The 27,373-nt window shown below is 34.9% G+C and overlaps 4 protein-coding genes across 7 annotated transcripts; 1 reads left to right on the forward strand and 3 right to left on the reverse strand.

Moving 5' to 3' along the window:
• Window positions 1-70: 70 nt before the first annotated feature.
• On the reverse strand, window positions 71-5,497 carry LOC149729309 (uncharacterized). 3 transcript variants are annotated; one of them, XM_089886192.1, is made up of 8 exons: window positions 5,347-5,482; window positions 4,787-5,145; window positions 4,496-4,584; window positions 4,119-4,208; window positions 3,662-3,768; window positions 3,271-3,352; window positions 2,811-2,940; window positions 71-945 (listed from the first exon to the last, which is right to left on the reverse strand). In XM_089886192.1, exons 3-8 carry the CDS (start codon window positions 4,581-4,583, stop codon window positions 564-566), a joined length of 879 nt encoding a protein of 292 aa, XP_089742318.1. In that variant the 5' UTR covers window position 4,584; window positions 4,787-5,145; window positions 5,347-5,482; the 3' UTR covers window positions 71-563. The 3 variants fall into 3 exon arrangements, with proteins under 3 accessions (XP_089742318.1, XP_089742317.1, XP_089742319.1); XM_089886191.1 differs by lacking the exon at window positions 4,787-5,145 and having other exon boundaries at window positions 5,347-5,497; XM_089886193.1 differs by lacking the exon at window positions 4,787-5,145 and having other exon boundaries at window positions 5,377-5,493.
• A 244-nt stretch (window positions 5,498-5,741) lies between these two features.
• On the forward strand, window positions 5,742-7,076 carry LOC149729310 (small ribosomal subunit protein uS17-like). The gene is made up of 4 exons (XM_089886201.1): window positions 5,742-5,850; window positions 6,061-6,183; window positions 6,484-6,689; window positions 6,914-7,076. Exons 1-4 carry the CDS (start codon window positions 5,833-5,835, stop codon window positions 7,038-7,040), a joined length of 474 nt encoding a protein of 157 aa, XP_089742327.1. The 5' UTR covers window positions 5,742-5,832; the 3' UTR covers window positions 7,041-7,076.
• A 542-nt stretch (window positions 7,077-7,618) lies between these two features.
• On the reverse strand, window positions 7,619-18,920 carry LOC149729311 (uncharacterized). Its single transcript, XM_089886145.1, has 15 exons — window positions 18,663-18,920; window positions 16,912-17,720; window positions 16,600-16,713; window positions 16,256-16,321; window positions 14,622-14,705; window positions 14,018-14,167; window positions 13,620-13,738; window positions 12,926-13,080; window positions 12,344-12,509; window positions 11,804-11,909; window positions 10,216-10,381; window positions 9,583-9,792; window positions 9,026-9,177; window positions 8,662-8,839; window positions 7,619-8,376 (listed from the first exon to the last, which is right to left on the reverse strand). The coding sequence occupies exons 1-15, from the start codon at window positions 18,777-18,779 to the stop codon at window positions 8,251-8,253; spliced, it is 2,718 nt and encodes a 905-aa protein (XP_089742271.1). The 5' UTR covers window positions 18,780-18,920; the 3' UTR covers window positions 7,619-8,250.
• An 81-nt stretch (window positions 18,921-19,001) lies between these two features.
• Window positions 19,002-26,564, reverse strand: LOC149729312 (molybdenum cofactor sulfurase-like). 2 transcript variants are annotated; one of them, XM_089886179.1, is made up of 12 exons: window positions 26,408-26,564; window positions 24,361-24,506; window positions 23,973-24,090; window positions 23,005-23,110; window positions 22,467-22,580; window positions 22,127-22,239; window positions 21,592-21,720; window positions 21,256-21,388; window positions 20,982-21,104; window positions 20,360-20,494; window positions 19,820-19,955; window positions 19,002-19,443 (listed from the first exon to the last, which is right to left on the reverse strand). In XM_089886179.1, exons 1-12 carry the CDS (start codon window positions 26,472-26,474, stop codon window positions 19,306-19,308), a joined length of 1,458 nt encoding a protein of 485 aa, XP_089742305.1. In that variant the 5' UTR covers window positions 26,475-26,564; the 3' UTR covers window positions 19,002-19,305. The 2 variants fall into 2 exon arrangements, with proteins under 2 accessions (XP_089742305.1, XP_089742306.1); XM_089886180.1 differs by lacking the exons at window positions 24,361-24,506; window positions 26,408-26,564 and adding an exon at window positions 24,162-24,332.
• Between the last annotated feature and the right edge of the window lie 809 nt (window positions 26,565-27,373).

Genomic DNA, 27,373 nt, shown 5'->3' on the forward strand with positions numbered 1-27,373 from the left:
GGTAACTAATAAAGAGTCTGAACACTCGTGTTCTGACGACTGCCGCTACCTTACCAAGCAAAATTATTCATTGAAAGTTTTAGCAGCTCTTAATATTAAAACATAACATGCTATAAAACACAGCATTTTTGAACAAGTATAACAACATTTCAATTGCAATGCAACAACACTTAATAAAAATGACATTTAAATATTTACCACAGCATTGATATAAATAACAAGATACAACAAATATTTATAATAACAACTTTTGTTATATAGTATTTTGGCGTAAGATGGTCATTGTTTTGTTTCTTTTATTGTCCCATTTGGTACTAAACAAAAATATTAACCGAATAATATAACAGTATCCTCATGACTGTAAAGGAGTGTTGTTAATTGTTAAAAACACAATTAGGATATTCGAGATATCCTTTGCTAACAGTAACCATCTTACCCCATAGTACTTTACATATACAATTTATACAAACTGCTTCAATTGAATTTGTAAAAAAAGTTTGCGTCGTAAAAAACTTTATATGAAAACAATTCCAATTGATTATGTCATAATCATGCCATTAGTTTTACGATTCCTTAATTTCAGTCACAAGATTTTCTTTTTCAAATTGAACAAACTCTTTGTCGTCTAAAGAAGATAAAGATGAGGAGCATTCTTCATCCGGAAGATACAAGTCATCGCTTGATCTTTCAGAGCAGGAATCGCAATCCTTCGAAGTTTTACCAAGATTTTTTACTTTGATCAATTTTTTATCTTCAGTATTTTCTTCAGAAGAAACTTCTGAATTGTTGTCGTCCAAAACTCTTCCTCTCTCCTCTGTAGATAATTCTTCCAACATCCAGGAATGCTGATGCGAGTGTTCCTCCTCATCAGATTGGGAGGACTCTTTCTGAGATTCCGTGCTCGAGATCCTTTCAACTACATCACCACCATCATCAGAGTCGGAACTGTATGTCATACATCAATTTTATTTTGTTTAAAAAATACCAATATCCAGTGTCGTGCTCAGTGGTTTAAGCTAGTCATTCCTTTAATATATTCCATATAGTTTAGTTTTCATAAATAGTGGCGGTGGGAATCAAACTTTTGATAGTAGTAGTTTACACCAGCGCGGCTGCACAGTGGTTAATGTTAGGGATGTGCTGAAGTTGAAAAAGCTCGGGTTCGCCGAGCACCTATGACGTCATCAAGGAGAAAGGCGTACGAGAATGCGTTCCTATTCAGCCGAAAAGCGCCGCTAATCAAAATAATACAGAACACGTGGTTTGCGGTTAAAGACGCGTCTCGCTTTTCATAATTCCTACTGTTGCAAAATGTAAAATTCATACAAAAAATATTTAATTAAAAAATTATTTATAACTGTTACAGCCAGTGGCACAACTAGCAAGTTTCTACGCATGTTCATCTTGGATAATGTAACGATTATTTACGTCAGAATAAACCTTTACGATCGTTACATCACAAACGAGATTGTTGTAAAACAATCGTGTTTTATTCGCTTCCATACGATCTGTAGTTTGTGTATAATTTTTGTTTCTGATGATTAGTTTAATGCAGGTAAATCGCGATTATGTGAATTTTAATTGGTGCAAATATAAGAGCGAGGAGCGACGCTATCAGTAAATTGGAACCAACATAAATTGTAATATGATATTACAAAGTATCGTCCCGGTCGAGCTTGGACAGAAGCCAAAAAACATTGTTTGATGGCCCCGCACGAGAACCAGAGTTTCATTACGTCATTTTTCACGAGAATAAATTCACAACGATTGCTTCGTTTGTTACGTGTGGAATGTATGCTACCGCATGCGTCTTCCTTTATTTCATACGCCGGCGCAGAGTGTAGAAATGTGACGCTGATACACGATGTTTTGATCTCGTGGTTGGTTGGGCTGCCAACTTGGGCAGTGGGCACATTCCTCCCGATTGTTATATTATAAAACGTCATAATTAATAGTTACGTTGCGATAGGACACGTGACGTAACAATTGAATGAAAAATTGTTCTAATTCCAAGCGAAGGAATGTTATATTGAATGCAACGCGTGTGTGTGTGCGTCTTAGCACTTTCTGGCTGCGTGCGTGTCTGCGGTAAAGGTGGCTTATGGGTTGCAAAACCCTGTGGTTGCAAAACCGTGGTTGCAGCAATTTATATTATTTCATTATAAAAAAGTTTAAAAGTTTTTGGCTTTTTATTTAAAATGTGATACGAAAACATTGGGCGCTCGTGTAATTCGACACCTGCTGTAATTCGATACGGGCAAATTCGCTGACGTTGCGATTCGTTACTTGCGAGAGAGCAAATTCACAACGAACGAAAAATAATTAAGGAGAAAGCTACGCTGACTAGTCTCGTTATCTCTTAGTAGCTTCACTTTTTTCATTTTTAATATTTTTCGCTCTCGCGTGCAACATTATAGCATAAGGCTCGGCGCTCGGCCCAGTTTTCAGCCGAGCGTTAAAAAAGGAGACGCTCGGGCACGAGCTTTTGAGTTCGGGCTCGGCTCGGCACATCCCTAGTTAATGTGCCCGTATCCAACCCAGATGTTATGGGTTTGAGGTTTAGCGCTGCTACCACTGTTGGTGGTATGTCTTTGGCCAAATCACTCAATGACAATTGCTACAAAAAATATAAATTCCAAACCAAAATCATCAAGCATGATGATGTTCATTGACCAGAATCCCCCACCATGTTACACCAACTCTTAAAATACCAGTTGTCAGAAAAAAATAGATTAATTTAACTCGGAAGAAAAAGCCATATAACATTTAGGCTATATTTGGCATGGCAGTTCAATAAACAATATTGTTACCTTGTTATACTTTCTGCCTCTGCTTGTTCAAACGCAGCAGTAATGACATCATTTGCTTTCTTTAAGATCTTCTCAACAGCTTCTTCCGATTCAAGGAGTTTCTTTTCAAGTTGATTCAACTCGTACTGAGCTGTAAACATACAAAGTAATTTTTATTTTTTATGTGAATGTTTATTTTAATGGCAAGATCATGCCCTAAAATTGAGCTGTAATCAAAAGACTGTAGCATGTAATCTGTCCTAACGACAATAAGCAAAAATTAAAACAACTGTGGATTTTGGAAAATAAGATGCAATGTTGTAGTTTAGGTCAATTTTTTATTTTTTTTTAATTTTGTAAATTTTCCTAAATAAGGTTTGGCTAGTTAAAACTTTAGGTTTTATTTATAAACTTAAAGAAAACCAAGCTACAACTAATTAAAACAAAAGTTGACGTATTCACATATACATATTCTTTTTACTTATTTTTGTCTTCTGGTTCCCTTTTTTCCATAAAATAGTTGCTTTCTTATTTGAACCTTCAGTTCCATAAGGAGAACGTTTCTGTTGAATAACAAATGAAAATAGAGAGATACAAGAATCAATGAATGATTTTGTAAAACACTTGGTTCAATAAAACAACCACTTATTCCTTAAACAATTAAATTAATGACTTTATAGCTTGGGGACATGCTATGCTACATATGTTGCTTTTTAGTCTGTTGCAGACTGAGATCATTAAAGTTTAATATACACACTGTTACAATGCCTACTATAAAGTATTCTGGTGTCCTTAAATTAAACAAAGTTTCAACAAAGTACAAACTACATGGCATACTTTTTCTATCAACAGTTTAGAATAACATTCCATACCTTCCGTGTAGTTATCTTGTACATCACATATGAAATATAAATAAGAACAATAACAGTGTACACTGGTGCGAGGGTGGAAGCCCAACCTTGTCTTTGTGTTCGAGTTTCTAAAATAAAATTTAAAAACCAAAGAATCAAATTTGCTTTTATGGTTTGTCTAAATTTTTTCAGATATGATAACTGGAATTAAAAAATAACCAGAGCATTTTGACAACAGCGCACAGTTTGCACATGGTTACTTAGGTTGGGTTGCAAGTTTAGGTGGGTTGCAATTTCTACACTGCAATAATTAGTTAGGAGTAAAATCAATTAGTTGAAATTTGGTTTACCGGAATGCTCCCAAGGTCCCAACTATTACTGCCTCCTGCTGCATTTTTGTTGTGATTTTCAAACATCACTTTTGATGTATACGTGAAAACATTAGCTATCAATACAACATTTTTATAAATAGTTTCACCTGCATGCTTCGAACCAAAGTTTGGGGGTAAATTACTGCTTGGAAATTTAATATCTTCCTTCTCAGCTGGATGGTGGTATTTGCTCCTTGCTGTTTGAAACATGTATCGTAATTTGATTGTCGCAAAAGGCATAGGTGTCAAGTTTTTTACAATCTTTAATAAAGTATATTTCTATAATGCAGATATGCCCAGTCAATCAATAATAACCTTATTGATCAATGTGGCAAAAGAAATATACTCTGACCCTGCTTTTTTGAATAGACTAAAACTGGGTTGCTAAAACATATAAAGTTTTCTTGTCCCAAAACATGTTAGATGTCACGCCAGAACCCTAATATTTCTCTTCTGACAAAGTATTTTCTACGAAGTAACTTACCTTTAGATCCAAAGAAGATATATGGGACAACAATGGAAATAAACAAAGCACCAAGGCCACCGTACATAAGCACCCTATATATCGCCATCCTGTGAATTGATGAAGTAGATTGAAATGATCTCAATGATAAATAAAACATTAACAGAACAACAAACAATGTTAAAAATTCTGACAGTAAGTGAAAAACACGTTTTGTACAAAATGCTTGGTAAAAACAAAGTTACATAAAATAGACACACTGTTGCATTAAAAACTATATGAATATGATTTAGTTACGAACACAAAAAATACCTGGGGTGGTAATTTAGCGTGTATAAAGCGCCAGAATTTTAATAAGTCACCCAACGATACAATTTTTAACGTACTAATATATACATTTTACCATGTATTCCGTGCGAGATTTTAACAACACGATGACATAATGGGTTTAAGTGGAAAAATAAGGTCCGAATTGTAAGTTCAGGAATACAATTTCGCGGCAAGCCAACTGTAGTTGGAATTAACAGTTAACATTTTATCAAAAAAATCATTAATCAGAATGATGTTTAGATATGGGGATGAAAAAGAGAGCACGAGGCTCGGTTAGTTGTTGGTTAGGGTATTTTTGGGGTGACAAAAAACGTGGGTCACTGTGGGTCCGGTTCCTCGGCCTAGAGTACAAAATGCTTGGTAAAAACAAAGTTACATAAAATAGACACACTGTTACATTAAAAACTATATAAATATGATTTAGTTACAAACACAAAAAATACCTGGGGTGGTAATTTAGCGTGTATAAAGCGCCAGAATTTTAATAAGTCACCCAACGATACAATTTTTAACGTACTAACATATACCTTTTACCTACTTACTTTGTACAACTGCAATCAAATGCAGCTTACCCGACGCCTGGTGCTTCGAAATTGAAGAATGTAAAAAACAATAACAGCAAAATGTGGGGAACCACCGAATTCCAAACAGGTGAAATAAAAGCAATGTATATAACTAGTTATATATACATTGGATAAAAGTCAAATTAAGTTAAAAAGTTGGATTTTCAGTATTTCATTATGCAAAAATTGTTTTTTAAAAAATTTATAAAAATTGTTCAAACAAACCAAAAATCCGAACCCTAACGGGCCTAACGTGTTTTTCCCATTTTTTGACCAAATATAACAGTTAAAATAGATTAAAATATAAATAATTCAAGTTAATTTTAATATATTATTATCAACATTGTTATGAAAATGCAAGTTTTAATAATTAGCTCCCCGATCAACTTACAAATTATGGCACGGCTGAACAAACACGTGCGACTTGAATCGTGACGTCACTTCCGTGCCCTCTTTTCCACCAACATGGCCGATACCGCGCAGGTATTATGAAGTTTTTGAACGATTTTTAAATAAAAGTGGCCTAAAATACAAATTAAACAAGGTTTTGCTCGTTCTTCCAATAAAATAAAGCATTTTTAAATTTAATTTTAGCTTTAAAGTTAAAATATAGCCGCTTACAAAGTCTATATACGGTCCGTAGTTGAGATTAGAAAATTTTCTGTTAATTAGAGCGTTTTCTTTCGTTTATAGACAGAGAGGGCTTATCAGAAGCAACCGACCGTTTTCTTGAACAAGAAACGAGTCCTGACAAGTTCAAAAAAGAAGCTTCGTCATGTTCGTAGCATCGGCCTTGGATTTAAAACACCACGAGAGGTAGGTTTTATATAAATGTAACCGTATGTTCCCAATTTATAAAAAAATGCTCTTCTATGCCAACATGTACGTGTTTTTATAATGTGATAAAAAACTGTTCAGTTTAAGATATTAAGATTGGGTTTAGCCAAAATAGTTGTCATTAAACTTCCCTTGACTGTTTCCATACTCCTAATTGTCAGCTCAAAACGGCTGAAAACCAGTTTATTGGTAACCATGAAAATTAGTGCTGCACCTTTAGAACCAATCCATAAAGATACCACATACATTTATACTATTATAATACTTAAACTTGAACAGGCTTTTGAAGGCAACTACATTGACAAGAAATGCCCATTCACCGGCAATGTTCTCATCCGTGGTCGTATTTTAACGGCGGTTGTCACTAAACTGAAGATGCAGCGTACATGCGTCGTCCGACGTGACTACCTTCATTATGTTCGAAAATATAACAGATTCGAGAAACGTCATCAGAACATGTCGGTGCATATATCGCCTTGCTTCAGGTAGTTATAATATATATATGTCTCATTTTCATTTATGAACCTTGTTTAAAGTAAAACCTCACCACAGGACTTTCACATACAAAGAACTGATCAACTGTGTTTTTGTTGATAATGATTTATAAAGATTTAATCCCTGTATGTCTGAGAATAAGCGAGGCCAAAAATGTCCAATGACATTTCTCACCTGTTAGGATAAAAACAACTAATTTTAACTAATTTCTCAGGGATGTGCAACCAGGAGATATCGCCACCATTGGTGAATGTCGTCCCATCAGCAAAACTGTTCGTTTCAACGTTGTGAAGATTAACAAAGCAAAGGGGGCGAGTAAAAAGCAATTCTCAAAGTTTTGAACTGATGTTCGGTTGCTAATAAACCACTCCAAATAACATTGGTGTTGTGTATTCATACCAGTATAGTTGGAACAAGTTAGTTGGTTGTTGAAAGGGTTAAGGTGTAACTTACACCATGTAAGTTAAGTGTCCCTGTAAGTGTAAGGTGCAGCTTGCTTACTATTTTAACAGAACTTCAGGTTTGTAAGGCAAAATAAAATCTAAAGTTTGAAAATCTTTAGTAGTTAACTAAGCTCATCAAAATAGAAGATTAAAGTGTCTTTACCAAGGTGTAAATGATGAATGAGAATGCAAGTTGCTTTATTTCCTACATAACCTTGTGTAACCTTGTGAGTGATTGTTTATTATAAGTTGAAGCAATTGTTGTTACATAACTTACATGTCCTGCCCAAAGTCGCAATGACAGGCTTTGAACCCATAAGTAAAAGGCAGGTGCGCTAACTGTGCCACAGGAGCAAATAAGAAGCAAATAATCTAACTAACTTTTGCTTACTTTTAAGCAACATGGTTGTCTAACACATTCCTTTAGAAAACACCACATGCCTGCTGTCAGGTTTTGTAGCAAATAAAACCAAAAGTAAATTTCAAATTTTACTTTAGTGTGCAAAATTGGTTTGGGTAAAGAATTTTGATGTTATGGAAAATGAAATAGAAAAATAGCTTCTTTATCAAAGTCTGTATAATACTGAAATGGCCAAATCAAAGTATAGGACAATTGAGAATTAAACAAAATGATGCCAAATCATTAATAAAAACTTCAAAGTACAACACTCTTTACTGCAACATGATTAAATAGTTTTAGAAAAGTCTGGAAAAGTTAAATTTATATTTAGGCAACCTAAATAAAAACAGTGTTTGAAAATGCTACTGGACACAATCATGTGTAATTACCAATTAAACTTTGTGCTTAAACAGTTATCTTGGTCTTTTTTTGGTATATCTAGCTATATGTTAAAACAGTTACAAAATTGCCATAAAAATCTTTGAAATGACAAAAGAGTCGGCGTACTGCTATTTTCCACTTAATGGCTTCATGCAGTTCATATTATCATTGCAGCTCATCAGGTTTCTTTGTTTTAGGTTAATTGTAGTAATAATAATATGTAACATTATGTACCTGTTTCATCATTAAGTTAAAAACACGTTCCTTTTTCAAGTTGACCACAGGACAAAAATACCACAAATTATTCGTGGTATAACATTTTTATAGTTACGTAGTGTCGAGACGTATGGTGCGAAGTTTTCTTTCATCGACTAAAATACACGCAGCTTCGTTTGAACCACCACAATATCGTGAGGAGGAAAACACTGTGAGGAGTTTCCCATTTTGTTGAACCTGTAGATCAAAAACCACTGTTAAATAATTGGAACTCGGTTTTATTGAGAGATACCAAGTTAGACAGCACACGGTAACATGTGATATTTAATTTACTATGACGTCAAATGCTTCAAATACTAGGCATTGTTTGACTCCTAATATGTGAACTTGTGTGATTTCTTAAGATTTCCAAATTTTACCCTTTAAAGAAACTACCTACTTTTTAGTTTAATCATACACAGTTAAACACGGAGACTTGATCACATCACCTTCCACACTCAAAATAAAACATATTCATCCAACCTTGAAGCCAATCTGTTGGACCTCATGCGCACGTATAACGTGGGTGAATTTATTGCTGGCAAGAAACTTTTCCAGTGCTGCCGATGTGAACATACTCGCCGTCTTTCTTCTGTGGTTGTGAACAAATCCCTCGGATCTGGAAACATCTTTCAATTCTTCCAATGGATAATCGTCTAATCTACCGTGTATAAGAAATAAAAATTGGATAAAATGTTAATTAAATTAAGCTTAGAAATGTGTTAAATAATTTAATAGTTTATACATCATATTATGTTATAACTTTACACGCGAGGATTAAAGCCAGTTATATTCAATATTTTGTCATAGAAAAGAAAATACAAACAGAAGTTTAACACTCGCCAACCTAATTGGATCATTCCACATAAGTTCCCACGCAAGCGGGCTTTCAACCTCAGGGTTGGATAGTGGGGTAGGAATGTTGTTAATTGCTTCAACCACATTATTATAAGATGCATAGGTAGCGGAGTTGGGAATTCCCCCGTGTGCTGTAAAAATCTGAATAATGAACAATAACAGATGAACAGTTTAACTGTCATAAAAGGAGAATTGTAACAAAGTTGATGCAGCAAAACAAAAATATTTTTAATTTAGGTCATGAGTCGTTGCATCGTAACCAACAAATACTGGGGATGATGCTGATTGGTGTATGTGTCTTTTGACACGACACTTAACTGCAATTGCTCCAACCCAGTAGTCACTAATAGGTTGTAGCACCGAAGATTACAATGCAATCTTTTTTCTAAATCTAAGGCTCTATGGCGTTCCAATGGAACGATCATACCACAACCTATCCAGTATCCATGATAGGCAAAGTAAAAATCCATTCACACTTTTGATTGCCCTAACACTCTTTTTCTATCCCACTTTAAAACCAACTTAAACACACCCAGTTACCCCCACCTTATTATCAACCACGGCAGCAATAGGCAGCATATCAAAACATGAGTTGATTTGCTCCCAAACTTTTATTCCAAGATTTTCACCAAACTTTCGGACACATTCTGTTTGAAACGAGAAAGCAACTTGGATGTCTCGTAACTCGTGGTTGCCACGAACCATAAAAATCTTATTTGGGCATAAAATCTTCTGTGATAACAAGTACGCCACCACCTGGAAGTTTAAGTATATGAGATATCTGTTTTTACAATGTTTAATTATTGCATCTGAGAAGAGGTTCAATTAATATACATTTTACCCAAGTAGTTCTTACCCATCGTGTGTTTTAAAGATTGTCGTTTTGCTGCTAATTCCCCTGTTTTACTGTGTAAATAGAAATCATATATCTACAATAGCTTATAAAATTAATCATATATCAACCATAGAAATCATATATCTACAACAGCTCATAGAAATCATATATCTACAGCAGCTCATAGAAATCATATATCTACAACAGCTTATAGAAATCATATAACTAAAGCAGCTCATAGAAATCACATATCTACAGCAGCTCATAGAAATCATATATCAACCATAGAAATCATATATCTACAACAGCTTATAGAAATCATATATCAACCATAGACATCTCACCTCAACCCCATTTTCACCCCTATCCACGTAATCTCCAAGAAATAGGAATCGACACGGGGTGAGTAGCGGACCAACCCTCCATAATGACTTCTCAAAACATACAAGATCATGGTGGTTACCATGGATGTCACCCAGGATGTACGTTGGGGCTTGTAGCTTCAGTAATCTGAGGTTTGGGGTTAATTATTAAATTATTAAGGTGAGATAGGTTTATATGGGTGAGGTCTTTGTCAGGGAGTCTAGGATTTTTCCAATTAACTATTAGTGAGCATGATGTGTATGCAACCAATAAACATGAACATTATCTGTGTTTAGTTAATATGGCATACCTAAGATTTAGTTATAAAAGTTAACCTTAAGTTGCATTAACACATGTTTAGAAAGATGCTCTTGTTATAAATGAACAGTGAGCATAAGGTGTATGAATACACCATGTGTGTCTGGTGTATAAGAAGACACCCATGTTATAACTTGACAGTGAGCATGAGGTGTATGAATACACCATGTGTGTCTGGTGTATAAGAAGACACCCATGTTATAACTCGACAGTGAGCATGAGGTGTATGAATACACCATGTGTGTCTGGTGTATAAGAAGACACCCATGTTATAACTCGACAGTGAGCATGAGGTGTATGAATACACCATGTGTGTCTGGTGTATAAGAAGACACACATGTTATAACTGAACAGTGAGCATAAGGTGTATGAATACACCATGTGTCTGGTGCATAAGAAGACACCCACGTTATAACTGAACAGTGAGCATAAGGTGTATGAATACACCGTGTGTGTCTGGTGTATAAGAAGACACCCATGTTATAACTGAACAGTGAGCATGAGGTGTATGAATACACCATGTGTCTGGTGCATAAGAAGACACCCACGTTATAACTGAACAGTGAGCATAAGGTGTATGAATAAACCATGTGTGTCTGGTGTATAAGAAGACACTCGTGTTATAACTTGACTGTGAGCATGAGGTGTATGAATACACCATGTGTGTCTGGTGTATAAGAAAACACTCGTGTTATAACTCGACAGTGTGCATGAGGTGTATGAATACACCGTGTGTGTCTGGTGTATAAGAAGACACCCATGTTATAACTGAACAGTGAGCATAAGGTGTATGAATACACCATGTGTGTCTGGTGTATAAGAAGACACCCATGTTATAACTGAACAGTGAGCATAAGGTGTATGAATACACCGTGTGTGTCTGGTGTATAAGAAGACACCCATGTTATAACTGAACAGTGAGCATGAGGTGTATGAATACACCATGTGTCTGGTGCATAAGAAGACACCCACGTTATAACTGAACAGTGAGCATAAGGTGTATGAATACACCATGTGTGTCTGGTGTATAAGAAGACACTCGTGTTATAACTTGACTGTGAGCATGAGGTGTATGAATACACCATGTGTGTCTGGTGTATAAGAAAACACTCGTGTTATAACTCGACAGTGAGCATAAGGTGTATGAATACACCATGTGTGTCTGGTGTATAAGAAGACACTCGTGTTATAACTTGACAGTAAGCTGTATTTGTATATTAATAAAGTAATACTACACACAAAGTTCCAAACCTGTCTTCCTTTTGAAATATTGTTTTAACTTCTCTACAAACAGCAGATAAACATTTTGCGAGTGCCGTCATATCAACATCACCCCATGAGAACTGTGGTTTTTCCTCTGTGGTGTTGAGATAGTTATGTTAACAAGTTAAATAAATGTAACTTAGTTAACCAAGCGTGGGTGAGCAATGATAGTAGTTATAACACGGGTGTTCAGTTTCAAACACCTGATGGCTGAGTTACCACATATGTAACTTTGTGGGTTAATGATCACTCTTTTGAAATGTATAACGGATAATTGGGACAATTCATAAGGAGTCACTCGGTTGAAGGAATCGCATAAGCTCACAATGGCAGTAAAACTACAAACTTATTCTCTGGGCTGGAGGCGTGCTAACTACTATGGTACAGAGGTAGACTATGCAAAATTTATTGCAGGAACTATTGTTACATTATAATAGAAAAATGTAAAGGCCATTACCATTAAAAAATCTCTAATAAAGTATGATTATAAATTTTGTAATGTAGCATTAAAACTATACGAAAACATACTTTGGTTGGGACTTGCTTTAAGAGGTCGCTCAAAATAACGAAGTCCGTTCAACATCTCGTTGGCATGCGAACGTTTGTTAAATGCTTGAACGCTTGCGGTTCTTGAAAACTTAACTCGCTCGGGAGGTAAAAGGAACGGAGAGTCATTCGCGTCGGTTGGTGGTGTCTGGGGGGTGAGGGGGTTATGTATGGTGTGTATGTACCTTATGTTCACTGTCGAGTTATAACATGGATGTCTTCTTATACACTAGACACACATGGTGTACCTTCTACACTATCTATACACCTGAGATTGACTTTGACTGATTATAACCTATAATGGAACTTATTACACTATAAATACAAGTTGGAAGTGCAGAAGTCACATGTACAATGTACATCACAGTAAGCAGAGACATTTTCATGGCCATTTGCATGTGAAGTATGTTCCATTCAGTTGTTTGAAAGCAGTCTGAAACTCTGGATGGTTGAAGTAATGAGTCAAATGTGGCTTAAATCCCAGGTCCTTAAATAAGAACCTCTCCGATATAGAATATTAACTAAGCTACACATTAAAAACACCACCAAAGTAACATCACCAACCACAGGCACTGAATCCGAAACCCCTAGCTCCCACAAAGACTTTGCTTCCACAGTGGTTCCTGTTCTGCGAACTTTGACAGAATGTAGAGCAAGCGTGTAAGGTTCATCAACCTCGTTCAATGTATCATGGGGTGGGGTTTGGGGAATGTTGATATCTGGGGGACATTGGATGTTAATCTTTCGGTTGATTCTTAAACAAACTGGTTTAATTATTTTTCCATAGTTACTGGGAAAGTATATATAAGACAGCCCATTTGCAATATTCTCTAGTGATCATATACATTATGAATGGTTTTTTTATCAGAACTTTGATAATTAAGGTTTGGTTATTCCTGGAAGAGCAACTGAAACTGAGTTTAAGTGTTTTTTACAGTTATTGGTTAGTATATATATTTTAAAAGAGAATATTAAAGAAACTTATAGGCGTCTATTTCGAAAAATTAAATTGCTCTTAACCCCATACATGCATGTTATCAACTTTAATAAATGGAATATCCTTAGTTTGTCCATATATATAACCAGAGCGGCATATTATTCATATATGGTATGATTATGTCATTATGATAAGTTGTAAACAGTGAAGGTCTGGTTGTATAGTGGATAAAACTCATGACTTATTTCGTGCCATACATTTAGCCAGTTGTGCTTTAATTAAATAAAAACTTATCTTAACCAATCTTAATAAACCACCTACCATCCATTCCTATCAAACTTGCTATTTGATCTTTGTCCAAAGTTCGTCTTCGTTTCGGTTGAACTTTCACCTCTGGGGATTCCCCACCTGAACAGTTTAAACAACTTGTGATGTCATGTCTGGAATAAATAAAATATATTAGAAATATTTAGACAAAAAACATTAATTTTAATGCAAAATGTATATATTTATTTCAGCAACATTGTTTCATTTGCCCTTCAGTGAACCTTAGGTTCTTTATGCACCTTTTCCTGCCGTTTATAAATATATTTTTTTATGTATAAGCTAAGCACCTCATTTTCCCTTACTTCCCTTTTTTGCTATTGTATACTACTTTATTCATATAGGAGTTACAATAAAAAAAGTAAAACAAAAATCTAGTTCTGCATCCCACATACCCAGGTGACTCTCGTCCCCTCTTAAGATTAACCATCCATGGTTTTTCATGCATTCTGTATAAACCTGACGTTCCGCGAAACTTTAACTGACCAACTGTTTCTAGGAAAGCATCGAGTGTGAGTTGTGGTTGTGGGTTATCTCCAAATAACCTGGTGTGGATTAAGAGTTAGCGATGTCAGTGTATTACAGTTTGCAAGGATTCTATTTTAAATAATTTGCCCTGGCTCATCTGGTTTGAGAAACATAGTTTTATGCGTCATTCAATAAGACTAACCATATGACAAACAAAACATCGCAGATATAGTACGTTTTTTTCATACCAAACGAGCTATTAAAAGATTATTCACTTAATGTCTGATAGCAAAAGTAACCGAATATATATTTTATTCTATGTAAGTAAGGTCCCATACTAGCCATAGCATGAAAATCCATAAAAGTTGGCTTAGTACAGCTATATTACTACATTTTGAGCATGCTGGCATTATAGCATAGTAAGCATACTACTCTGCCACATTCTAGTATAGTACACATATCATTACATTTTTGGCGGTTGTGAGTTTTACAGCAAAACTTCCTAATATTACAAAGATTGTTTCAACTTACTTTGCCGACTTCTTTGCCTCCGTAACTAATTGTTCTTGTTCAACAAGTTGACCTTTGTTCTTCTTTATGTCCGATAACATTCGTCTGAAATCAACAAAAGGAAATATCGGTATAAAATGTGGGGAGTTTAAATAAAAGAAAGAATTTGTAAAAAAACTAAAAATTTTGTTTCTGTAACTCTGTTTTTAAATTTTGGATTTTTATCGTTTTTTTATGAAAATACTTAAAAAGTTTGTGTCAGTTTATCAAATTTGAGTTGATTTTTTATTGCAAACGGCATCAGTGCAGTCAGGTGCAAGTTTCAATACTAAAATATTATTTCTACTTTCGATTATTGCAGGATTGTAAAAATACCCCTTTTTCAGTGATAATGTCACCGTCCGGATCGTCGAAAAACGTCCGGATTTTTTAGTAGAAATAAATCCTATTTATATTAAAATCAACTTTCTTACGTTCGGCCGACAATATACTCTTTGGTTTCTTTGTTCCGTAATTATTGACGACCTAAACGTGCGCTCTATTTTAACCGCATCGCTTACATTGCGAGAACACGGCGAATAGCTAAAATGACGAAACGGTTCGTGCAAACATTAAAAAAAATGCATTTTCCTAACACCTACTATACTAATTTTGTCACAAATCATGTCACATGGAACCTTTATGTGGTGAATTTAAAATGATATTACATTTATTAAAACGACGTATCTAAATCGGTAGAAACAAATGAAAAGTTTTACGCACGTTCATCGTGGATTAAAAATGTAACGATGATTACGTCATAATACCTTTGATAAACTATTAAAATTTTAGATAACAATTGTGGTTTATGTGCTTCTATATTTCGTATATTTGTTTTAATCCCGATATAATTTTAAGCAAGCAACCAAGAATAGTTTAAACTTTTATTAAATGCAGGTAAATTGCGTTTATGTGAATTTTAATTGGTGCAAATATAAGAGCGAGGAGCGACGCTATCAGTAAGTTGGAACCAACGCAAATTGTAATATGATATTACAAAGTATCTTCCCGGCCGAGCTTGGACAGAAGCCAAAAAACATCGTTCGTTGGCACCGCACGAGAACCAGAGTTTCATTACTGCACTTTTCACGAGAATAAATTCACAACGATTGCTTCGTTTGTTAGGTGTAGAATGTATGCTACCGCATGCGTCTTACTTTATTTCCTACGCCCGCGCAGAGCGTAAAAATGTGACGCTCATACACGATGTTTCAATCTCGTGGTTCGTTGGGCAGTGGGCATTCCTCCCGATTGTTACGTAATGAAACGTCATAGTTAATAGTTTTGTTGCAATACATATGACGTAACAATTAAGCGCAAAATGTCAAATTGCAGCACGGCAATGTTTGTTACTCGAGCGACTTCGTTAGCTGATTATTACGAACACGCGACGAACATAAAACATTAGATCGCAGCTTTAACAACGGTTTCTATCGCACAGGCGCCCGCACACTAGACTGTGGTGTCGTGGTGATAGTCAGTAATACGCTTTATAACAAGATTTGGTAGCTTGGGTGACAGACGCACGTAAAACATATTACGTCCGGATTTTCAATAAAATTAAACGATCACCGTCCGGATTTACAACTTTTACAATCCTGGATTATTGTACTTACAAGAAATCTTCAAACACTAGGTGTCCTCCACACGAGCGATCATAGAAACGATATATACATCGACATCTGGGGTGATATTTAAATAATTTCTTAAAATAAAAAAATCAATAAAAATCAATTACAACATGTATTCTTCACCACACGTTTGGGAGAATTTGGCTCAAATGACTTGGCTATGCAAATGTTTATATAGATGTTAATCGTGATCAGTAACTAATCCCTGGTAAATCTTGCCAAGTGTCTGACAAAATGTTACAGTTTTATACCAGAGGACTAGAAAAGCCAAAAAGTCTCAATATTATATTACAATATGCCTGGTATGAACAGATAAGTCACTTAGTCACCTGTGTTCTGCCATTTTCCCCCCATGTTGTATCTGGGGTTGCATTAAGTAAATGCAAAGAAGAAATTCTTGAAATGAAATAAACTTCTGGCTTTCCTCGCACATACACATTGATCTACGATTTAATGGTTGGCGATGTTATTTAGGGGTCTAGTTAATCCTAAAATTCCCGAACATAGAACTTAAGAGTTTTTAGCAAAATCTTGGGTGACAATGTTAAAATCCAGTTACACTCATAGAAACTTTGGAAATATACTACGTTTTTCATACTAAATCGGCCGATGACAGATAATTTAAACAAACATAGTTATACCTAAAATAATCAGCTCTTGTTTCTTCATCGCTTTCCACGAAACATACTTTGCACAAATCTTCACAAAACTTTTCCTGGTTTACAAAACAGGAAGGAAATGCAGAGGAATAAAAAAGTCTTCGCAAAAATTGAATTTCTTGCTCTGTAAACGAAGCAATAATTCCCAACGATTCTTGCAACGGTACGGGAACTTTGTGGTTGAGTTCTTCAATGTGAATCGGTAATGCAGATTTGTGAGATAAAGTTTCATCTGGTTTTGCATCGGAATTATTCGAATTCAATGTCAATATTTGTGAAGACACAGAATTCTGAAGACAGTTTTGAGAAGCTGGTAAGTCGAGGAACCTCGCACAGGAAATTGGATCTAATTTTCGCTCAGTAACTTGAGAAAGGTAATGTAATGGTTCAGGGCCAAGCATTGTACACTGGTCAGGTGTATTCAACATGTCAGTACTCATATCCACGCTAAACCATCCATTGGTGTCTCCTTCTACATCCATAGTAAGTTCCTGGTTCAGTTCAACCGGGACCGTATCAAAGTCATCTCCAGGTTCAGTTGTGTCACCCAAAGTAGTTCCCGCACTACTCTCTTCAACTGAGACCATGTAAGTTATAAGAACTTCTTCTCCACAGCATACACAGTCTTCACATGAACAAACTTTTGGTTTTTCTGACATTTCGGAATCTGTGTTGCTGGTACATGCATTGTTGGAACATGGAAATCTTGTAAAATCCAGAATTCCGCTCAAGTTATAGTTTTTTAAACCCAACACGGAAATTTTCTTGGAGATTGCTTCTTGTATGCTAATCTAATAATAAACAAGCACTAAATTAAACAATAGTCAGTTTAAAATATTTCAAGATATTTAAAATTTCATTTAATTCGTATTATTTAAGATACAGACAGAGTCTCCTTTGGTTAAAAGAAAAACCATTGGACATTAACAGTGACTTGGGCCTCACTGATACCCACTATATAAAGATCGACGCTCGTGTCAAAAATTAACTTTGCATCATTGTACTTTCCAAGTGATACTTCAAAAATTGAACAAAGTTAAGATTATTATGTCATAGCACATAAGACAAGATTATGTTAAAAGTAAAAACAAAGTACGATAGCTCTGTCATAGTTATGGAAGCGTAAAGAACAAAGTATTTTACGCCACATTCTCACATTCTGCTATTGTGACGTGATAACCAACCTTACACAAGTCATGAGAATTACAGTGACAGACATGTTTTTGCAAAATTCCACCAATAATAATTTTTAACATGAACGCCCGATTTTTAGCCAAAATAAATGTACAATAGGTGTTACTAAGGCATAAGTTCTACCTAACCAGCTCACCAGTTCTACAGCGAACTATCTAAAGGATTACCACAAGTCCAGTCTGTAGAGTAAGGTAGTTCCTGACGACATCTCACTTGTGCAAGATTTTTTGCAGACGCATGCTATCGCCAAAAATCGGCAAAGCAGGTACATTTTCATGCCACATTAGGAAATGCGAAATCCTACTTAATTTAATATATATGTATGTTTTTTTCATTGGTAAATTAATTGGCGTGCATGGGACAAATTATGCCGTGCATCACCAAAAAGTTTGTTATGGCGTGCCTTGCCAGAAGTTTGTAAACGAAATCGCTTGTGTTTCTGCGGTACTCTGCAGACTCGCCACGAGTCAAACAACCCTGACACATCAACAGAAATTTATTTAAACTTTAAAAATTATCAAATTGTTTTCTGTACTCACCTTTGATGACACTTTAAAAAACGGCATCCACAAATATTTTCTTCCAGCTTTGTCTTTGTAAGTTTGTAGGTAGCACCTTGTCGTACATTTGTCCCAAATGAACAACGAAACATGCATTGTATATAACGTGTCGCCGTGTCCGTATGTACCGCATATGCTGCCGCCACTATATAACCCAGCACTGTAGACTAAATTATCAAAACAAAATCTAAACCAAACTTTGTTTATATCAAAGAAAACCACAATGACAAATAACCTGTTTCAAAAAGAAAACGCCTCTATACCTTCCAATACAATCTCGCATTTTTGCAGGGGAATCCCCAACCAACAATCACGTGATCAAAGCAAAAATTGTTTATGTATTAAAAATCGCTTTTTTTAAAAAAAAAGCATTAAAAACAAGTGCAAATACAAAAGAGAACTTAGTAAATTTGGAACACAATTAGTAATAAAAAAGCAAAACAATGTATATTTCTCAGAGTGTAAAAAACGATTGAAGAATACAAGAATTGACATACAAAAAGAATTGACATTGTTGTATTCCAAGCATGTTAGGCAGAAGAGATGAAGTTAGTGCAATATTCTACAATAACAGCATTGGGAACGCATAAAAAAAACAGAAAAGAAATATATGAAAATTAATTTAAGTAACAAAAGTCAATTTTATAAAATTAAAAAATCTTTTAACATCAGCTTTTGTTGTCATGTAACCAAGTGTAATGCGAACTGCTCCAACTGGTTGACCTTCAACGATATCAACCTCTCCACATACATAACCACTCTGTAAAACAATAAGATTTTTAATGAATGCATCATGTTTATCCTGTGTGGCAACGACAGTGGTTATAACACAGGTTTTTGTTTAATACATCTATTGCGAGTTACCACATATGTAACTTTGTGGGTGGTTATATATCTTTTTATTGTATTGCTCTAAATTTATACAACCCAGTATAAATAACTTGGTTAAAGCAATTTCCATAAGATGTTTTGCCCAAGAACACATATGGCCACAATGGTAGCAGCACCAAGTTTTGAATCTGTAACCTCCTAGGTAGAAAAAAGGGAGCTAACTACTGTGCCAAGGAACCAAATTAATAAATACTTCTGAACAATTGTGTTAAGGAACAGAAAAAATAAATTTATTTTGCACTTACTTTATGTATTTGCTTTATGTTTCCATCGCCAATTGTCAGCAAATAGTTACAAGCTCCCACATTACAGAAGCAACCTCCACGTAAACGAATGTTAACCATCGCTGCTTTCGATAAAACTTCGTTAAAGCCAACAAACCTAAACATTAAATAAGACTAATATTTATATGTTTTAACGACATTTTGTCATTTTATTCTGCCTTTTCGATATAAAGCATTGTTTATCTTTGTTTTATCTTTGTTATCATAATTAAAAAGACAAATAAAAGTCACTATCTTATTAGTGACTGTTTGACACTACTAGCTTTGTGTAATTAAAACAACTACAGTGGTATTGTTTTTATCTTTGGACTTTTAAATAAATGACCAAAAACTTATCTTCGTATAGCAGTGTAACTTCTATTCACCTGCTTAGAGTTACAAGGTTTTGAATATTACGTGTCAATATTTAGTACGTATTTGACGACTTAATACTTTTTTCACACAAAATATAAAGAGTATTGGAGTAACATATAATAATGATACTAAATGCTGATAACTCACCCTTGATACTTGTTGACAACGTTGAATGCAATAGTAGCTCCTTGTGTGGTGGGTGACTTATATTCAGATGCTGAATATAACTTAATGCATTTAACTCCATTCTTATGGGTAAGGTCCTTCATGTTATGATATAACCTATGGATAAATTAAGTGTAAAAGGGTGGTGTTTATAATACTAGGCATAATCATATCATACAAAACATTTGGTGGAATGTGCCAAGGTGTATGGTACCATCCATATAGAACAGAATACCAAAATACTACAGTTTGATTTTTATTAAATTATCAACCATCTATAAAAAAAGAAAAAAATCCCCAAAAATAATCACCCACAAAGTAACATACATGGTAACTTATAAGCTGGCAGAAGGTGTAAGAAACAGAACACTTGTGTTATAAAGACTGTTTTTTAAGGACACACACGCCTATAATGGTAGCAGCTATAAGCCTTGAACCAATAACCTCTGTGTTAGAGGTAGGCATGCTAACCACTTTGTCACGACGTCACATATGACCAGTTAAAACCATGAATCTTATGATACAAACATTGTTATTGCTGGGATTCATATTTGTTAAACAGATATATGTTTAGTCGATAAAGTAACTTTATTTCCTTAATTACCAGTGAGTTAAATTGAAGAGATGATGAGATATGTTTTCTATGGAACCAACGATGCGGAAAATAGTTGAGAATCCATATTTAAGTGCGAGGATATCAAGAAAAGATATTGTGCCTTCTTCAAACCTGTGATGGAATGTTATTGTTATTATAAAGGATCATAAATACATCTTGTTAACTTCCTTACATACATTAGCCAACATACTCACAAAGTCCATACACACATAAGTTGGACTTTCAGCAAAACAATGTTGCATAGGTGTAATGTGGGAATTACCTTTCATGAAGTTTTGATCTAAAAACTCGAAAGTTTTCCGAAGGTAAGTAGACCCTAGTAGTTCCCCCTCCAAAGTAAACTTTGTTGTTCAGTTCTCTTGCCGATGTGTTTCGGACCAATAGTGCCCCGATGCCTAAGAAAAGTAGTTTATTTTTTATAAGTGTTATGCTTACTTTCTGGTCATTACATTAGTTTTTAGGACACACCAGGCAAGCATGAATTATTCAAACAACTCATGGCTACTGTCGAGTTATAACATGAGTTTCTTCTTATACACCAAACAGGCAGACACACATGATTTATTCATACACCTCATATCCACCGTCGAATTATTACCTGTAGGAAATCCGAACATCTTGTAAAACGACATTGATACAAAATCAGCCGGATATTCTTTTAAATCCAGCTTTGATGACGTCACAAAAGCAGCCGCATCGAGCATCGTGTACCATGAACCCCCCACTTCTGTAATTCATGCAAAGATCCCAGTAATATTAAATAAAGAAAAATACTCCTAAAAATCAAGACTCCCTGTTTTTAGATACTGTTGTTTGGCTAACTTTTTTGACAGCGTTAGCTGAAGTATATTTTTGATCTGAAAACAAAAACTATACCTGTTAAAAGGATTTTTCTACCGCAATTTAAAATTTATTCTTTAACGGTAATTGCTCCAACCCGGTGAATATTTGTATGTTTTCCAAAATATCGGCCATATTTCCATACATTGAAACAAAATCTTAAACAATATTCACTTACAGAGTTACATATGTGGTAACTTATAAGTGGACAAGAGGTGTGTGAAACAGAACACCTGTGTTGTAACATCTGTCATTATGAGAATACAAGTTACATTTATTTATCAGTAACTTACTCAACACATTTCCAAGCAATCCATTCCTCACCGAACGAATCCAACCGAGGGGATATTTTCGACCCGAGAAATTACTTTGGGCAGGGTAGGCGAATAAATGGGACAACTCCTCACTGGAGATAAATATGACTTTTAATTTAATGTTTTAATAAAGTAACAGAGATATATAGTACAATTTACAATTTTATATTAAGCATGACACATATTGAATGAATACACCATGTGTTGAAATGTTGTGTGTACCTCTATGTTAAAATTCAAACTATCCACAACATAATACATGATTACATCCATCCGTATAAAGTAAATATTTTCACCAATTAACACAAACTTAGCCCACCCATTTCCTGAATGCAAATTATTATTTTGATTATTGTTCAAGAATTTTCCATCTTTTTCAGAACCAATATATTTTGGTTGAAATTCCTTTATGTCTCCCATGTTTAAAACAGATCTGAAAATATTTAGATTAAAGATTTTACCAATTAGTTTAAAAAGAAGGGACTCTATTGCTTATAGCCCTTTTTTTCTTTTATAGATCGTTTTCTTTAAAACAGTAAACAAAATAATGTAAACACGTTAAATCAAATCTAAATAATTGACTTTTACAGCAGTCCCGTGTGCCCTTGTATAACAATATTTAAAATACAGACTAGTATATAGTACATAGCCACCTCTATTCAAATTTGCCTGACGACAGACGAAACGTCGGAATACACAATGTTTTTTATACCAGATAAGCCGTTAAAAAATTATTTACATTTATGTCTTATAGCCTAAGTAACAGAATAAAATCAAGTCACAGAGTAAGCATAAGGGGCTTATGGTTAAGACTTGAGGACCAAATGCGGCTTTTGGTATTTTCGAAAACAACTTACTTAGGAAACCTCATACAAACTGCGGAAGCTCCTTTATCTTGAGCTGCTTCCCTGATGCCGACCACTGATGTGTGGTTGTCTTCCAAGTAAACATATCTTGATTTGCCTTGAAAAAAGAAAACAATTTCTGCATAAAAACAGGAACAGAGTCACAGAAATATGGTACTCTTCAGGGTCTTACTTGTTCTTATATAGTCCACACACATATATACGTACAGCATTTTTTTCCTTTGTTTATTTGTGACTAAGGGTATATCATGGATGTCTTCTAAATTACAACATATTATACTGTGTTCGTACACCTTATGCTCAATGTCGAGTTGGTGTGTGTTTTACATTAAACATACATGGTACATAAACATTTACAGCCACCAAAGTTATAACTTATAACACACTTGTTCTTCCACACATAAGCCCTATATGTTCTATATTTTTAATAAAATCTGGAAAACATACAAGTTCAAAATGCAGTGACACCAATTGTTGTCAAACATAGGGAACCTAATTGATTAATGTGGTGAATGCAATATACTTTGGCTCTACTTGTTTGTATAGACACAGACACCTAACACCAGGGTAAAATCTGGGGTGACATTGTTAAAATACAGTTACACTCATAGTTGTCAAACATAGGGAACCTCATTGATTAATGTGGTGAATGCAATATACTTTGGCTCTACTTGTTTGTATAGACACAGACACCTAACACCAGGGTAAAATCTGGGGTGACATTGTTAAAATACAGTTACACTCATAGTTGTCAAACATAGGGAACCTCATTGATTAATGTGGTGAATGCAATATACTTTGGCTCTGCTTGTTTGTATAGACACCTAACAGCAGGGTAAAATCTGTTTTAGGCTTAAACCAGAGTAATGAAAACATGTGATCCCATGTAGCCCCAATATTACACCATGCCTTTTAAGAGTTTTCCCATGAGCTAACCAACAGTTAAACAAATATAGCACCTTCAGTCCAGTTAAACGCTTGTCCAACAATCTTCAAACCAGCTGTTGCTCCTGATGTAAAAACAACGCTGTATTCTGATGATGTTACGTTAAAGAATTCCAAGATTGTGTTACGCATCTGTAAGGGCAAGTTAGAACTAAAGTAATGATTTGTGCTGTATGGGATCAAATTGCAAAATTCATTAGTACCCCAACTGTTTATGCTTTGGACACACACGCCCACAAAGATAGCAGCGTCTGCAGCGAGGAGCCTTGAACCTATTACCTCTGATTTGGAGGCATGCCTGCTAACTTAATGTACCCCTGGTACCATGATACGCAGACTACGATAAGTGGTCAAGGATATCAAACACCACAATGAGAGCTTACACATAAAGACGGGTATTACCTTTTCGACTTCGAAAGCCATCAAGTCACTGCTGGGATTTCCACTGTGGGGATTTCCATATACGTTACGCTTCAGTGAATCTGTGAATTCATCGATTTGACGTGTTGAGTAAAGAGAGCAACCCCCAAAATCAAGGAACGTATGGCCTATGACGAAGCGAATATTTAGTATTAAAGGGTCGTGTACTCTACGTAAATGCCTTAGTTTATCTACAGCTGCGGAAACTCATTGCAAATTATTCGCTACCAGCTTGTATATAAACTGTTATAGTAGGGTAGAGGAAGATGGGACACTTTTTCATCCTATTTTTTCGTACCATTTGGTAGTAAACAAAACATATTTAAACAATTATAAAACCGTGTCGTCACGGCTCCCATAGACCGTTGTTAATTGTTTAAAATATTTTTATTTTTTGATGTTATGTGCTAAATGTGTCCTATCTCACCCCATCCTACTATATTAATACAGTTTAAAACCTATACTTTCGTTTCGATGGTATCTGCCTCTCATCGAGATTTTAGACCCTATACCGGGAAGTTTCGACACAAATTGGACAGGCAACCACACGGAAACTCCAGTTCTCCCAGAAGATCAAATGTCATTTGCTTTGTAATATAGATACCAAATTATAGACATCGGTTTTAACGCCTGACTAAAAGTAAATTAACCGTTAAACCCATCTGTGCGGGTTTTCCAAATCGTGCAATTTATTTTATTTTGCAGCAAGTTCAAGTTGTAAGCCGATATCTAATATCCGGCCACATACTACTGTGAGGTAAGATGGCATTAGCGCCATGGAGCCCGCCATAGTTGACTGCGCCATATGGTTAGCACATATAACGGCTAATATTTAATGATCGTACTTTGAATGAATGTGAATGTAACTTGCTTTATCTTCGCGTGGCCGGAAAACGACAGTCGTTATAACACGGGTGTTTATACAGTCGTTTAGAGTCGTGTGCAAATAACTTAAATGTGTTTTGGAAATTGCTCAATGGAACGGTAAAAGAATAAAAACATGTACAACATATTTCTGCCCAACCCACTATATAGGTAACTTTAAAATTATAAACTTGGGGCTGGCCAAGTTTATATTAATGGTATGGATTGCGTCACCAGCAGGCACTTACAACCTTTTCAACCATGCAGGCATTTGCAATCTGACACATGGGGATTTATGAGGCTTACTTACATGTCAATACAATGGGTAAGTTTCGCCATATTTGGAACTAAGACGAACAATTTACATGTACCTGCTCTTCATGGGTGAGTATAATTGGTAAGCAGCGAGCTAACTTGGATTTCCCAAACCCGCACACCGATTTCTAACATATAGTAGGGTGGGGAAGTGGGACACGTTTTCATTCTGTTTTTTTGTCTTATTTGGTAGTAAACAAGAAAGAATGAAAAAATGTAAAACTGTATTCTCACGACTTGCAAAGACCACTGTTAAATGGTTGTTTAAAACATATGATCAGATTTTTTGAATATATGTGCTAATGGTGTCCCGTCTTCCCCACCCTATTATAAACCTTTAAAAATACAATATTATCGATAAACAAGCCCAAGTCGGCTGGGTTTTCCACCGATCATTTATTGGGGGAATTTGTGTTGAAAAATATTTGACGCGCAAAACTAAAGAAACGATTTTTCAAAAGCTAGGGTTGTGCGGTTTGGAAATTTCTCATCAAATAAGTTGTTGTAAATGCACTGCTTTGTCTGCTGCGTGTTTTAACTAATATAAATTCCGCCGTACGAGGTTTCGAGATAAACAACCAAAATGTGAGGTTTCGAAACAAACAATTTTGGTTCTACATAAGTAGGCTTATAGCATCACCAAATCTAAATAAGCAATAGCACAACATACACCTCCGCGTGTCTGCATTTGATGTTAAAACAAATTTGTTAGAACTTCCGCGCAGGATAAAGTTAGCACATAATAACCCCAAAATATTTTCACATATTCTGTTGTGAAATTTTTCTCACAGCTACTGTAAATAACCCAATCTAGGTTGAAATTATCGTTTAAAATATCTTATTATTTCACCTTTCAATCTTTTGAATTCCTTTCTTCGAACCTTTTTCAAATTCTTTGGATATGTTGATGACGTCATCGAAAATTTAAAATGATCTTTCCAGTCGAATAACACGTCACGTTTAAGGGAGCTCTGCAAGAATATTATAAGTTCTTTATAGTTCTGTGGGGTAAGATGGATACTGCCAGCAAATATAATCCGACATTCTCTGATCGTGTTTTAAAAATTTAACAACGTTTTTTCATAGTCGTGTAGGTACTACAGTTACGTATTGTTTATATAATTAAGTAACGTTTATAGAATTATGTCATATTTGTGTAACAACAAAATTATATTTTGAAGCATTTATAGAAACATAATTTGGTATAACAGCACGAAGTACATAATTGCTTTAATTAACATGAAATAAATACAAAGCTGTTGTTTTTTGAATATTAAACACTCCTTGTCTGTTAAACTGGATAAAAATTTAAAGAGCATAGAAATACCGTTGCAAAATTGGCAAATATATTACTAAACGATCCAAACTTAAATATGAATACGAACTTTTCTCACCATGTGTGTCAGGGTCAATATTGTCCTTATTAACTTTCTAAAACACAAGATTCATTTGTTACAATGGATGATATAAACATATATGACCGGTATTACAATTAAAACAACAGCATTTTGAATACAGTATACGGTGGGGTAAGATAAGATTTAGAACAGAATTATTTCCTAATCGTGTCTTTAGCATTTAGCTAGGTTACGACAAGGGCATATGATTCTAAAATTAATCTTTGTTTGAGACTAAAGTTTAAAAGAAATAAAAAACATGTACCATTTTACCACAACCTACTTTAATTTTAAATTTTAATATGATATATACGCACAATTTGTTGAACTGAAAACTTGTCTATAATGTGGTTTTGTGTTTAAGTTTATGTAAAAGTTACGCCTTGATTAAGTAATAAAGCTGTATACGACAATATAGG

This window comes from Ciona robusta, chromosome 10, assembly GCF_009617815.1.
Source record: "Ciona robusta chromosome 10, ASM961781v2".
NCBI lineage: Eukaryota > Metazoa > Chordata > Ascidiacea > Phlebobranchia > Cionidae > Ciona > Ciona robusta.

Excerpts from the sequence above, each read along its gene's own strand:
- LOC149729309 (XM_089886191.1), bottom strand. The coding sequence starts at position 4,583 with ATGGCGATATATAGGGTGCTTATGTACGGTGGCCTTGGTGCTTTGTTT. Across the intron at positions 4,209-4,495 it reads TATCTTCTTTGGATCTAAAG|CAAGGAGCAAATACCACCAT; the intron begins GTAAGTTACTTC and ends TGTTTCAAACAG. Across the intron at positions 946-2,810 it reads GAGGCAGAAAGTATAACAAG|TTCCGACTCTGATGATGGTG; the intron begins GTAACAATATTG and ends TATGACATACAG.
- LOC149729310 (XM_089886201.1), top strand. Across the intron at positions 6,184-6,483 it reads GATTTAAAACACCACGAGAG|GCTTTTGAAGGCAACTACAT; the intron begins GTAGGTTTTATA and ends AAACTTGAACAG. Across the intron at positions 6,690-6,913 it reads CATATATCGCCTTGCTTCAG|GGATGTGCAACCAGGAGATA; the intron begins GTAGTTATAATA and ends CTAATTTCTCAG.
- LOC149729311 (XM_089886145.1), bottom strand. The coding sequence starts at position 18,779 with ATGCATGTTTCGTTGTTCATTTGGGACAAATGTACGACAAGGTGCTAC. Across the intron at positions 16,714-16,911 it reads ACAAGAGCTGATTATTTTAG|ATCAATGTGTATGTGCGAGG; the intron begins GTATAACTATGT and ends ATTAAATCGTAG. Across the intron at positions 9,793-10,215 it reads GGGGTGAAAATGGGGTTGAG|GTGGTGGCGTACTTGTTATC; the intron begins GTGAGATGTCTA and ends TTAAACTTCCAG.
- LOC149729312 (XM_089886179.1), bottom strand. The coding sequence starts at position 26,474 with ATGACGTCATCAACATATCCAAAGAATTTGAAAAAGGTTCGAAGAAAG. Across the intron at positions 24,507-26,407 it reads GGAATTCAAAAGATTGAAAG|GCCATACGTTCCTTGATTTT; the intron begins GTGAAATAATAA and ends GCTTCGTCATAG. Across the intron at positions 20,495-20,981 it reads CTCTTCAATTTAACTCACTG|GTTATATCATAACATGAAGG; the intron begins GTAATTAAGGAA and ends ATTTATCCATAG.